Raw genomic sequence first — 14,281 nt, forward strand, 5'->3', positions numbered from 1 at the left:
TACTGGTAACTGCAACTTTGAACTTTCTTGATTTCTTGACCAGCGGATCCTAGAGTTCCTGTGAGAGCATTACGACGTTTATCGTCCGGGTCGGGTCTCTCTACTACGCTGCATTGTGCGCATAACCACGCGGCTTACGACCTGTCAGGAGCCAGGGCAGGTTTCTGGCCCGTGCATGACATCATGCTCCTTGGACAGTTTGACCACTGGCCCGACTCCTGTTCGCCATCGCTCTCGCCTACTCACCGGACTGGACCGGTCGTCACAGCCTTCGGACAGCCGTCTCTGCATCGCAGCGGCAATTTCTGACGAAATCCGCTCATTAGCGAATGCAGGCGATCGAGTTGAACGAACTTGTTTCGGAGATCGCTGGCGGACTGGTTGTGGTGGTGGTGGTCCAAGAAGCTGTCTCCTCACTCCTCCGGACCCGCCGGATTCGACCGCATTTGCATTGTGCCACCTCTCGCGGCGGGCCACCAGGTGGACATCTTAAACCTTAAACGAACCAGGACCGGCGCAAGAGACGTTGCACTTTTGAGGCGCATTTCTGACGGCCAAACAGGTTTTTCTGGCTCTTGGACGAGAAGGACGAGACGACCAGCACGCGAGGCGCGCTGTTTTTGCTAATGCCTTTTTTTTGGCCCGCTCAAACCCGATGTGATTGACGCGCCGCGCCCCAGAAAGGGAGGGCTGCCCGGAAATGGTCAACCACATTGTAGTCACCGTTGCGGCCTACGCGGCCGTCACCTTGGCATTGGCTCCGGAATTCATTCATAAAAGGCACACTAAATACGTCGATCCGATAATTTGCACGTCCCACGTCGATCGGCCATCCGTCGCGTTCATTGAGTCGATAAGCGATTGAGCTACACGATCCCCGGCGAGGCGACTTGACTTCGACTTGATGGTGGTGGATATAAATTATCGTCCCCCAATTGGTTGCCGATCGCACGCCAACGATCCGTCGGAAGTTGTCGTCGTCGTCGGAAGTCAAGTAGCGAGGGCGCGCGTGGGTCGCGCTCCACGGTTGACATACGCCTCTCCGCTTGGGAGTGTCTGTTCAGCAAATGGCATTCCTTTGCCTTTGGCCCACACGGTGCTTTGGTCCAAAAATCGACCGCGAGTCCGACTCAAACCGCTTCTTCGCGTGGATTACGGAGGCGCCATCATCATTAACGCGAAGTCAAAGTTTTAGCACCCCAAGTCGCATAATTTAACAAAATAGAGCCAATCTTTCCGGGTCTCCGGTACTGCCAGGTCTTATCGTGGCGTTACACTTTATTTTCGGTCGAGCTTATCGTCCAGCTTTACATCTAATCTTCAGTCCAACGTCACGGCTCCAGACCACATCCGGGATTGGAATGGCAGTCAGCGTGCCAAACCTTGGATCTAATCGCAATCCCTCGGCGCTGAAAAGGGTACGGAATCTAACATTTCACTAGTGACTTGTGTTGTTGTAATCTGCTCCTGGATTCTTTGGCGAATTCGGCCCAAGACCAGCCAACTGGAGATACGATTTCTGTGCTCGGACCCTCTGTTGAGAACCGTAGAACTCGATGGGTAGCCGTGATGTTTAATGCTAGGCCTAGTTCCTTCTTGGGATTTATGGGCCATTCAGTTTTTGGATTCGGAAGATCCAAGAAGCACCAACCAGCCAACAGTTTCTCGGTAGTGGCGATGGCTCCTTCTCCGACCAAGCGTCTAGCGGCCCCTTTAAAATGGTTTACAATCTCCAGTTCCAAACCCTTGAAGGATCACCCTATAGAAGACCGACCGGACGGGAAAGTACCGATAAGAAGTGGCCCCTGTTTTCGTCTGCGATAAGTCGTACCTATCGCATCCGCTTCTACATTCGGTGCGTCGGTTCGTCAGGTCACGTGCCTCGCTGAGAGCCGCCTGAAATCGAACTCTGCACATCACGGATAAGGTTCCCATTTCACGGATTTATGCCCTGCCCGATCGTGTGACACCGCCACGAGCGGGCGTCCCCTTCCGAGTGTCTGCCCTAAATGGGAAGTCCCGAGCTCCCGAGGCCGATCGTGTAGTGGATGACCTAGCAGCGAGCGTTAGGAGCCGCGATTGACCAAACATGGATTTCGGATATTAACTCTCGATGTCTCAGCCACGACGACGGCCCGACGGTCTCACAATGGTGTGCCGTTGGTCGCGGGCGCAAAAACCCCAAGGAACTCCCGCGCCTAGGCGTACATTTATGGACACTGTACGCCAGTGTGTGAACTCCGCAGAACGATAGAGACGATTTCGGTCCAGACCTTCGCGACGTTTTTTTGAGGGACTTCTGAACACGAAAACACGGCGACGAGATTATATCACCATCCTTTCGCGGCGAGATCTCCGTCCGCTGTTGCGTCAGTGTCGGGGCTCTGGTTGCGGTGTGCGCTGCGTGCGAATGTTGGTGAGACGGGTGCGCGACATACTTGATCGGTTTCGTGTTTACCGAGGGCGGCCGGGTAGGTGGTTTGCTCTCACCCACCCCCACCCACTGGGGCCCACCTTCCCGCTGCTGCGATCGGACCGTGAATGGAAGCTCCGGGCGCTCCAGGTGCCATCTGCGATCAAATGTCGCTCCCGCGGCCAAACGGTGCTAATTGCATCCCGGCTAGCCGAGGCCATCGGTGGGTATGGCCGCAAATAATCTGCCGGCACCAGCGTCAAGGTCGACCGGCCAGCGGGAGCCTCGGGAATGGCCATCTCCCAGGCGGCCCAGCGCGATTGACATTGAACGAACGATGACGGACCGATTTGCTTGCCGTTTGGCGAATCCACGCAGGATGATCCGACTCCAGCATTTTATTGCCACAATTTTGACCAAATCGAGGTCGAGTCTGTAATCTGGGCCAGTGGGGTGCATGTTTCCAGCTTCAATTGGCAAACCGTTCGGGGGCGTCCAATGCATCCGATGAACCGGCCAATTAGAGCTGCGGGCCCCAATATGGACACACAATGTGTGCCGTTTCATAGCCCACGTCTTATTGGTGTCGGTGTCGGTTGGCGAATGAGTTGCAGAGATCCTGAGATGTTCCACTGCATTCGATCGTCATCGCTCGACGACGACGGGGATCACTTTCGGTTGACTCTCCGAGTGACATTTATCCGAGTTAATGTAGGTGAATACACTTGTGGATACGTTTTATGGGTGCTTAATTATAGAAAGACCTAGTCGTCGTGGCCACCAGACCATCTGGTTGGTGCCCGCTCGAGGCCACTTCCTTGACCTTCGCTGGCGCCACACGGCGCACTTGTCGCCTTCCGGTCAATGTACATCCTTGGCCGGTCCTCGTGCCTTGATTAGATTACGCTTCGCGTGAGAGCGCGAACTCGTTTGCGGACCACGCAGTCGTTCCGGTTAACCTCCGGCTTGTTGCCAAATTAGGTAATGTCCGCCGTCCGCCGTCTCATGAAACAATCACCTCCCCGGATAGCCGGACCCGGAAGTGACCAGCGAAGGCGAAGCTGGGCTACTGGCATCGATCCAGCAGAGGGGTTTTAATCGCGGCGATTCGTAGAACCTCCTCTTCCCGAGGGTTCCATCGACCCGCCATTAAGCGGACGAAGATGGACGTCGTTCGAGCGGTGGTGGCTATAAAGAGCGATTACAAAATGAATCAAGATAACTCGAGCTGCTCGCTGAAGGTCGGCCCGAGTTTTTGATGTGGCCGCACGCCGCATGTTTGGAGGCGTACGAGAGGACATAATTATGGAGGACGACCTGCTAAATCGTCGTGTGGTCGCTTTCTGTGGACGCTTTCTTGAGGCCAAAGCGGCACTAAACGGCCGACGATGCGTATCTTTCAATTAATGGAATGGGTTTCTGGAAGGTCCCAGAAAGCCTGGGGGCTTGTGTTTTGAAGATTGGCCGTTTTTTGGGAAGATTTTTGATTACTTCTACAAACCCCCCAGCACCGGTGACCCCAGATATTTTCCCCAGACCCCAACCCCAGAGGGGTCAAGCTTCGGGTTAGAAGCATTGGAATAATCACCATCTGTGATTTGCATATGAATGATCAATTATGGGATCAGTTTTATTGAACGTTCGGATCGTCTTGATGTGCCATTGTTCCCCACGTATGTGGGATCTGGGAACTGCGGTGTGTGGGCACTCCATGCAAAATCTTCCCGGTGCCTGGGCCGGTCGGGCAGCACCCACGGTGCGTAACATCGTCGTACATCAAAGTTCACGACTGACGAGCGTCCACCTCCAAATGTCAGACGCGGGAAGCCGAGAAAGTAATGGGGGTGTTCCATTAGTTCTTTGCTTCGATACCAAAGGGCGCTGCTATGAGCCTTTTATTAAATTGGTACACTCTTCATATGAACGGTTGTTAAGTTTCATTTAAATCGGTCGCTTATTTTTTACATATTTTTTTACAATGGAAAAAATCAAGTATCGAGAAGTGATTGTCTTTTTATTTTTGAATGGTTTAAAAGCAAAGGAGATTTTTTGAACGAATGTTGAAAGTGTTTAAGGACGGCTTCGCTTTCAATTAGACAATAAAAAGGGATGTTTTTGAGTCGTACAAGCCTACTGAGGTCGTACAAGCCTTGAAGGCGGTTGACGTCAAAACGTCAAACGTCAAAACGTCATACAGAATATCGTATTGGAAAATCGTCCAATGACTGAAAGCGACTTAGCATAAGGCTTAGCCATCTCATTGAGCAGTATAACCAATATTTTGATTGAACTATTCAAAATTAATTTTGATTGGGTTTCAGAAAGCTGTGTGCAAAATGGGTGACCCATTTGCTAAAAAATAGAAAAAAATACCGGTCACAGGAGCATTTTGAAGATGGCAAAAATCCATGAATTAATATTCGAATTGTTGGCGTATCCTCCGTATTCACTAGATTTTGCCTCTAGCGACTTCCATCTGTTTCCAGACCTAAGCAAAATCATGCGTGAAAAGCGTTTTTCATCAAATGATGACGTCATAACAGCTGTGTTTTTGCAGCCTTTCCAGTTTTTCGCTTCAGGGTTGGAATTCTTAAATTGGAGTCTCGTAGGATCATCAAGTACATTGATGTTCAGGGAGGCTATGCTGTACAACAAAGTGAATTTGAAACCATAAAAATGTATTTTTCTTATCGAGGCAAAGAACTTATTGAATAGCCTAGTAAACCCTCTGACGACTCCCATGCTCTCGCATTGGTCGCCTGGCGTCCATGGCCCATGGACTAAAACCTGACGTCAAAAGCCGGAGTGGAGGTAGCACGTCACGGTCACAGCGGCCAGCCAGGCCGGGTGTGAGTCTTTTCGGTGTTCGGGGGTCGCTATTTTTACGTTCAATCCCATCTTAGTTGTCGGTGGGGACCAAAATAAACGTCCGACACACGGCGATACAAGAAGGTCCACCATTGCGCGCTTCATTTTCGCTCAAATCAATCTTAACCCCTGAGCGCCCGAGCGTCAGCGAGGTTTGCTCTACCCGACAGGAAGCTACTCTACTTCCCGAGCTTCGCGTCCGGGTCCATCATTTCTGTGGTTTCAGACAAGTTCCGATACCGGTGTCACCGGGTGGACGGTTTTTCCGACGGCCATCACTTATTCTTAGCGCGCGCAGGTTTTATCGCTCCGCGCTGTCCGCCGTGGGCGATGTGGGCGATGCTTTCCGCTTTGTTTACACAACAATAACGCCCGCTGGGAGCGTCTGCTTCACGCGGGATCCACCCGGTGATCTTTCGAAGAATTGGGTTCTGGGAAGTAGGTCCAACTACAGGGTGATCCAATGAAGGTTTCCCTTTTCAATTTGGTTATAAACCAAAATCGGCTTAATATTTTTCGACGGTTGAACATTTTTTTTCGAAAGGATGATTCTTAACATTTTTTTGGTTTTTTGGAAAACAATTTTGGTCAAATCTCCACCTCCTCCACCTCCACGATTAGCTAGAGCTAATCGATTTTGGGTGTCGCTGTACGGCAGGTAGCGCCATCCTCTTGGAACCACATGTCGCCCAAGTTCTGAGCTTCAATTTGGCAGAAGAGCCAAACAGCCAACATTGCTCGATAGCGTACGCCTTCGAAGATTCCGGCGTGTGATGATGCCTGCAGACCAAAATCCGCACCAAACAGTCTCTCGTAGGGGGTGCACGACGTGTGGATTTTCTAATATGGCAGTTCTGCTTATTAACATAACCAACGAGGTGAAAATGAGCTCAAATGGGATGGGTTTTTTTTAAATTTCGTACAGTTTGAGTTGAAGACTCACCATTTTGGAAATAAGTTTTATAAGTTAAAAAAATCAACTTTTCTGCAACCGAAATCGTATTTTATAAATAATTGTCATGAATAAACCTTTCGAAATAATATTTTTTTAAAAATGGAAAACAATTACGCCTTTTTTGTTTTACAACCAAATGAAAAAGAGAACCTCTATTGGATCTCCCTGTGTTTGCGGTGGTCACGTTTGGGGGCAACTCGGCGCACCGAAAAGGGACAGTTCGCGTGAACTGGCAACAACCTGTAAATCTTTCACGATCGGTACACAGTTCACGCGCGGTGACTAATCCGATCGCAATTACGCACATCCCTTCGCGCGCCCGCTGGGTCGCGTTGGGGTAGTCTGCGTCTATAATTAGTCCGCACGCCTCGTGCGGACCGTGCGTAGAGTGGACCATGAATGAATCACGGCGTGACACGGCCTGACCTGCCGCTGACCTCGTAGAGTGTGCGCCGCCCGAGTGTCGGGGCCGTTCGACATCCCATTTCCGACAGTCCGCAGGGGGTCGGCGGCCATTTTCCCACCGAGAAATCCCACCAACAACGGGGCTAAGAAGGTTTTTGGAGCAGAATTCCGCAAAACTCCATAAACCCCAACGTGTCCGTCAGCCCATCAGGGGGGGCCGAAGAGAAGTGCATTGATCCTCCGATAGGAGGGCCCGGTGATTGACTCAGCGCGGGAAGGTGATCAGGTTTCCACATTCCTATCGTCCTCCGGCGATCGCTCGACGCTCGTGGTCCAGGCTGTGAGAGACTTTCGGTCCGTCGGTCGGTATGGTCCACATACCGCGGCGAACGAAAGCGAGAGAGATGGCAGGCAGGGCGGTTTATGGTGGCCCCAGCCAACCTCCCCAGCAGCCCCCGGGCGGGTTGTCCATCATAGCCGATAGCGTACTTGTTGCCGTGTTTGGGCAGAGCGGTTCAGCGCGGCTCAATCGCCCCGTTGACGGGCCGGGGCCGGGCCGGGTCGGGTTGACATCAATTGCCGTTTACGGTGGGAGGTGCTGGCTGTTCCGATTTTGCCCGCGCCCTTTTTGCTGCTGCCCTCCCCGTTTTCGGTCCATCTGTCCCACACTCCGCGCTGTCCGCGCTGTCCGCAATAACGTATTTATCGCGCGGAGCAACTTTCTCATTACCAAAGGAAATCGAGCGGATCGCGAGGGGACCTGATCCGGACGCTGAGGCTTCACGTTGGTATACACGTTGACACGGTTTTTGGTACGTCTCTGCAACACTTTGCAGAGGTTTGATTGATTTAGTAGAACTGAATCCTTTTATGTGGAAAAGTCATTTGCTGAACTGAAGTCATTGGGTAGTACTATGATCCACTTCAGAGCTGGGATGCCCTGTGACGCCAAGGCCATCGCCAGATTCTTATATTTTAAGCAATTTATGGCATATTTTATCGATGTACATTTTATGCACTTGATATGAGATATTTCGATTAATATCTGAAAATTTGTGCTTTTGGAATTGCTCTTGTAAAATGTTGATTATTGATTTGTGGATCTGAGAGCTAAATTATAACAAATTGAAACCCGCCAAGCGTTGAAGCGTTTATTCAAGCAACTGCAGTTGATGTTATTATTCATAAGTAATAATAACGCGATTTTTTGGACAAGTCGATACTCAAAATGCAGAATTGAGAATGAAAAACCTGTGGTGAACAATTCAAAAGGCATTCTGTGTTCTTTCAGCTAGAAGAATGGCTAAAACCTCGAACCATTACGATAGGCAAAAAGTATTCCATTATTTTCTCGCTAGATGGCTTTCGTGATCCATATCTCTTAAAGTAGGAGCTAAAGATTAACCGTTAAACTGTTTAAAGCCATTTGCGCAAAGCTGGGTTTAGAAGGAAGCTCGATGTTTGAGTGCCACACGAATTAACACAAAAAACGTGATGGATCGAATTTTAATCCGCGCAACTTTGGCCAAAGGGAATAAAATTGACTCATTTTTCTTGGTGGGACCTGAAAGCAATGGTTTATTATGAGTTGCTTCCATGTGGCCAAACGCTAAATTCAGATCTCTACTGGCAATTCCTGCGCCGTTCGAAGCTAGCGATTGACCAGAAAGGCCAAAATTAGCAAGAAGAGAAGGAATAAGAAGAATTCCGGGAGCTTGGTTGGAAAGTTTAAATGCATCCACCTTTCATCCATAGTCCGGACCTTGCACCAAGCGATTATCACATTTTTCGTGCATTGCATAATTTCCTGAATGATGAAAAATTGAGATCAAGAAAGGATTGTGAAAATTAATTGTTTGAGTTTTGTGCCAATAATAACAAATTTTACAACAAAACGGTGCATATTCGACGCATATCGGACATCGAAACATCTTAAATACAGTTTTGAAATTCATACAAAAATAATGGATTTCTTTTTCCTCAACCCAATATTATAAACTGATGAATAACGTAAAATTCACATATACATTAGTTTTAGTAGTAAAAATGACAATGACCCTATAATATTCGACAAAACAATCAATAACGATCAGTCATCTGTGTGGTCATCTTAATAAAATTAAACATCTCATTAACAAATCCTCTTCAATCCGTGCATATTTTATCCCCATATTTCATAGAATCGTTTGTTTTGCAGAAATTAACTTTGTTTCGCTAGCCACCGCGTGACGCTATCACCATTTCATGTGCTTTCGTAATTGGAAACCAAGCTTAACGTACATGGCCCATTGAAACCGCGACAGACATGGGATAACCGTCACACCGGCTTATCGGCTCCGGAAAGTTGACTAACGAGTCTCTCAGCTGTCTCAAACATGCCACTGTCGACCTCAACGGATCGTGCCGTCGTTGAGGTCGTAATAGGTTCGGGGGTTTAGTGTGAGTGTGGCTCTGGCCACTATTAAAATGCGAGAGTAGAATGAAAAACTGAGCACCCGAGCACGAAGATGGTCTTGGTGTCGAAAGCTAAATTGTCACTCTCAAAAAATAGGTTCTATTATTTTCCCAACAACAATGTATGCGCGTGTCGAGTTTGTCATATTTCCACTCGACACCTGTGTCCCGTATCACGTGAGCCACACGGTCCACGCCGCACCCCCCGAACCAGAGAGTTGAAAGATGATCTACAACGACGACGAACGGTCGCCAGGTCCGTCTAAACACATGTTTCTGCCGTGCCGCAGATGTAGTGCTATTTGTTTGCGCCAACGTGTGGCGTGTGACGTGCGCTCGGGGACTTTGGCTGCGGGTGACGCAATGCAACCTCCACGTTCTTGGTTCGCTTACCTTGTCATTCTTCTCACCCCCGAACAGAATTTCGGGACAATCCTGGTTACAGCTGCAGCAGCAGAAATTGCGCGCCCGTCGGGAACAGCAGCGAAGGGAACACTCAAACGGCGTAAGGTATGTTGCTCCCCCCGCTGACTGCGGTACTGCTCCGGATTTACGTTTACGTCATGCTTCCCCCAGCTACAACTATGGCAGCCCGGCATTCCCTACCGGCGAGAGCGTCTACAACACCACCCATCGGCGTAGCCAAACACTGTCGCCGGTCCGGAACGAGCGGACCTACCACACGATGACCACCGGCAGGACTCACTCGTCCGAGCGTCCGTTCGTGGCCGTTCAGCGGGCGCACGACCACGCCAAGCTGCAGACCATTGGGGTGAGTGTCCGGGGGCTGGGAACGAATCTCTGCAGGGGAAGGCTGTCCATCGCAAAGGCTCAAGCCGAACCAAATTAATCCGAACCATACACAAAAAAAGGGATTGCGGCACGTAGAATGCATTTTGTTTTTATTTCGATATCCTTGCGGAGCTTAGCTTTAGCGTTAGTAGAACCACCGAACGGTTTGGTTTGTCATGCGTGTTATGATTTAATGAACGTATCCTTTCTCGTACCGAACTGACCACTCCACATAACATGGCGGATGCTCCAGTCTGCACCGCTCTCCATCTTGAATGCCTCACCGCACGGTCACATTGCACAAGCACAAATCCCATCGCCGTCGCCCTCATCAATCCACTCGGCGGCGTCGCCCGTACCGACGACCTCACACTCGGCCAGCAGTCCCATCAACGGTCAGCCCCAGTCACCGCACAGCTATCGTCAGCTCTACAGCCAGCAACAGCAACAGCAGCAGCAACAGCAACAGCAACACTTCAACAGCAACAACACCCTCAACGGCAGCAGCGGACTGTTGTCCCTTGCCGCCGAGGATCACTCGACTCCGAAACACGGACAGGTTCGATTGGTAGGTCCCGAGCAGCAGCAGACCCTAACTTGAAGCTCTCTACCACCCTTCTATCGCTCCAAACTAACGAAACTCGAGCGGTCGTCGTCCCTTCCGGAGTGTGGTCCTCTTTCCGGCGTGTCGAAGTCTTTCGAACGGTCTTCCATTCTACTGTCATTCTATCAAATGCTTCACTACTTTAGTTTTTAGTTTTGCATTGTCTACTGTTTGTTTTCCCATTCCGATCATCTTTTTCATGTTAACCCCCGGTTTGTGTGCCCGACTAACCTGTTAGAACATGTTTGGTGTTGGTTTTGTTTCCTTTCCTTATTGTTTTTTTTTTTGTTTTCTACTCGCTCATTCATTCATACATTATGTTTTTAATCATACGTTTCGACCCGTACGTTTTCTTTTGTGTTCTCTTCTTCTCCGTTTCGTTGCCGTTTCTAGGAGTCCGAACAGATAATCTTCAGTAACATAAACAGTCTGAATAATCTTGATAACTGCGAAACGCTCAATAACCTGCTAAACGAAATAACCAACAGTGCGGCGGCCGTGGCGGCTGTGGCCGCGTCCCCGGAGCAACCACCGGCCGGCGATGCGGTGTCCGTGGTGGCGCTAGCATGCCTTAGCCATAACACCACCACCTCCAGTGTAACTACCAGCTCGTCCTCGTCTTCCTCCATGTCCACTAGCAATAGTAGCGCAAGTCTCATTAATCACCACCACCCTCATCAGCTAATCGATTCGTACCACCACCACCATCACCGCGACACTCACCAGCCAAACTGCGTCCGGAACGGACGATCCCTGCCACCGGCGGCACCGGAACCGATGGAACTATCCTCGCCGGACGGAAGCTTCGACGAGAAACGGTCCTCGGTCGAGCGAACGAACGGTCACCAGCACCTGAACGGCACCCCAACGGCGAAAGAGCTTGGCCGTGGTCAGTTGGCACTGGACAAGCTGCTAGCCTCGCTAGCGCTCGAGAGTGACGTCACGGAGGAGCATTTGGCGAAGATCGAGGGTCGCTCCGAGCGAACCCAGGACGAAGCCGCTCATCGCTGCGAACTATCGGACGTACTGGCCAGTCTCGTGGAGTACGACATGACGGAGAACCCGCGATCCCAGCTGAGCCACGCGGCGTACTATGGCCCAAAGTGTGGATCGGAACAGCACGGGACGGCAGCAGGTCTCCACCATCAGCAACACCACCATCCAGTCCATCATCCGCTACTAATGAACAATCATGTGCGACGCATTGCTTCCGAAACCGACAGTACCATCTCATCCATTTCGCCTAGCTTATCCGAACGCAGCAATGCGATCTCTTGGTGCGATCAGGTAACGTTGGAACATTCACACTCATTCTCACACCCGCCTTCACAACAACCGTCACGGATCGTCGTCGTCGTCTTCGACAGTCGAGAGTCTCCATTAGAGCCCGCCGCTTGCCTTTGTCGCATGCTTTCAATGTGTCTGTGGCCTACCGTTTCTTAATTCTACGTCTAATTGCACATCAATCGCGAAACTAACCCTTACGATGCCGGGATTTTCCAAGTTCCAAGTTCCAGTTCGTGTGACCTGACCTATCATTTCCCCTTACCTCCCATCTTTTGTAGGCACGGGAGGAATCGTTCTCGTCGTACCGCTCGGAGACGGAACCGGACAACTCACCGATCGGTGGTTCGCCACGCCCGGAAACGCCCGCCTTCCCGGTGACGCCACGCACACCGTACGGGCTGAGCAACGGCACCTCTAGTCCAGCGCTTCCACCCAAGAGTCCGACATCACAACGGTAAGTCTGGGGGGGAAGGTTTTTCGGGGGGGACACGGACACGGACACTACCCCAAGGAGAACGCCACACAAGACCCCCACAAGCTCATCGGACTCATTATTTCCCGTTCTCTGCAGCAAGTATAACTCCGCTTGGTCACTACGAAGTCAGAAATCGAGTGTCTCGACCTACGACGTGAGGTTAGCCTTTCTTTTGGTGTTACTTTCTGCCTTCAAGGCCTCAAGTAGCTACGGAGCCTAGAGATCGATCACCGACGAAGCGCGCATCCGGCCCCCGTCCGGTTTTCGGCCGCGTTCGTCTGTGATCGGTGGTAGATCGAGAAACCACACCCATTGCCGTGGCTCGAGCCGTAGATTGTATGCTTTTTCCGTCGTCCAATGCACCCCACAGTGAGCTCCGCCCGCCAAGACGCCACTGGGTGGAGCATCCACTTCGAAACTAACTTAGGGTCGCTTAGGGCACCGTGCCAACTGCTTCCGATCGATAGCCGATCGGGGCGCCGTAATGATCCTAACACTTTCGGGCGCTTCCGACACTGACACTTCCACACCAGAAACAACCTACTGACTATGAATGCTTTCCATCCCGCCTCCGTAACAACCTGCGTCAACTGGCCCGCCCGCTTTGCTTGCTGCCCTCCCGATCCCGATAGGAAAAATGTGATTCTAAAACAGTTCGAAAGACTTGCGCATGCCCGCAAGGCTCTGTTTCAGTGCGTTGCGCCGGTCCTAGAGAAACGGACGCAGGGCGGCTGTAAATTCTATTACGAGTGAGTAGGGCGCGGTGTAGACATTTAACATGTTTTCTCTCGACGTCTGCCGTGTGGTTAAAGCACAGTGCACAGTGTTAACGTTTGAACGACGTCCTTTTTTGTTATAACGCCGGTCCCACACTTTACATATTCAGCTCCGCAAGTTACTAATGAAGCTCAATCCTAAGGTAATGAGTTGTGTTTCTAATTACTCCACGAACGCTCAGGAACTACTTACCTAAAGCATGGCCCACTTGAAATCGGGAACAATTGCATGATTTCTAGCAGCGCCTCTGGTGGTCGGATTTCAAAAGTGCTGATAGTCTTTAGTAAACATTCAACTTTCAGTGCTGAAAGTTTCATCGTAGTACGTGGAGTTTATGGAAAGTTATGCTTAATTGAACTCGATATAGGAAAAATAATTCTGCACACTCACGTCGAAAACACCACGTGGCCTACTTTAAAAATCTCAAAAACACAAAAATTCGCAAAATCAACTGTATATGCTGTGCTTTACCGTTTCTGGGAACCCAATACCGTAGATTGAAAGATTCAGAGTAGACGTCGTAGTGGAACATACAATCAGCAGCTGAACTGGAAGGTTTTAAGATCAATCAAGGCAAATCCTGGACTTTGGGTTCGAGATATTGCAAAAAAATATGGCACCAGCAAAAGTACTGCCCAGAAGATCTGTCTACGAAGAAGCTACTGTTTTTTTCCTTGTATGTAAGCATCCAAAAAGGACACTTAAACAAAATTTAGTCATTGAAACACGCGCTTCTAGTTGTACGAGAAGGGTCTGACGAGGTACAAAGGATGCTTGCTTATGGACGACGAAACATACGTGAAAATGGATTTTGGACAGCTTCCTGGACCACAGTTTTATCTCGCTACGACACAGGGAGATGTACCCTCCAAGTTCTAATTTGTATTCGCCAATTAATTTGCACCAAAATTAATGATATGACTTGGAATTTGCACCTGTGGACAGAAATCAAAGTTTTCATCACAAACACGACGATGAACTCAACTCTATACAAGGAAGAGTGCCTCAAAAAGCGAGTTCTATCATTTATTAAGTCACACAAAGGTCCGGTAAAGTTTTGGCCTGATTTGGAAATTCTAATTCCGATTCTAACTGGGCCGTGCTTTACTGTCAAGTACGATGGGAATGGAGTGCGACTCACCAACTAACGACTCACCAATGGAATGTACTTGCCGACTGCCGTCGTGCCTTTAACCTGTGTGCGTCTTTCTGTGTGCGTTTGTTTGTCAATATGTCCTTTTCGTAATGGCC

General features: G+C 49.9%; 1 protein-coding gene across 1 annotated transcript in view; it reads left to right on the forward strand.

Moving 5' to 3' along the window:
• Window positions 1-14,281, forward strand: part of LOC131207617 (tensin-1) — a 110,168-nt gene that overhangs the window by 93,963 nt on the left and 1,924 nt on the right. Inside the window, exons 12-17 of the mRNA XM_058200238.1 lie at window positions 9,516-9,605; window positions 9,672-9,867; window positions 10,141-10,455; window positions 10,885-11,778; window positions 12,057-12,232; window positions 12,886-13,002. Of these exons, the coding sequence (XP_058056221.1) occupies window positions 9,516-9,605; window positions 9,672-9,867; window positions 10,141-10,455; window positions 10,885-11,778; window positions 12,057-12,232; window positions 12,886-13,002 (1,788 nt within the window). The remainder of the gene's footprint in view (window positions 1-9,515; window positions 9,606-9,671; window positions 9,868-10,140; window positions 10,456-10,884; window positions 11,779-12,056; window positions 12,233-12,885; window positions 13,003-14,281) is intronic.

Source organism: Anopheles bellator, chromosome 2, assembly GCF_943735745.2.
Source record: "Anopheles bellator chromosome 2, idAnoBellAS_SP24_06.2, whole genome shotgun sequence".
Lineage (NCBI taxonomy): Eukaryota > Metazoa > Arthropoda > Insecta > Diptera > Culicidae > Anopheles > Anopheles bellator.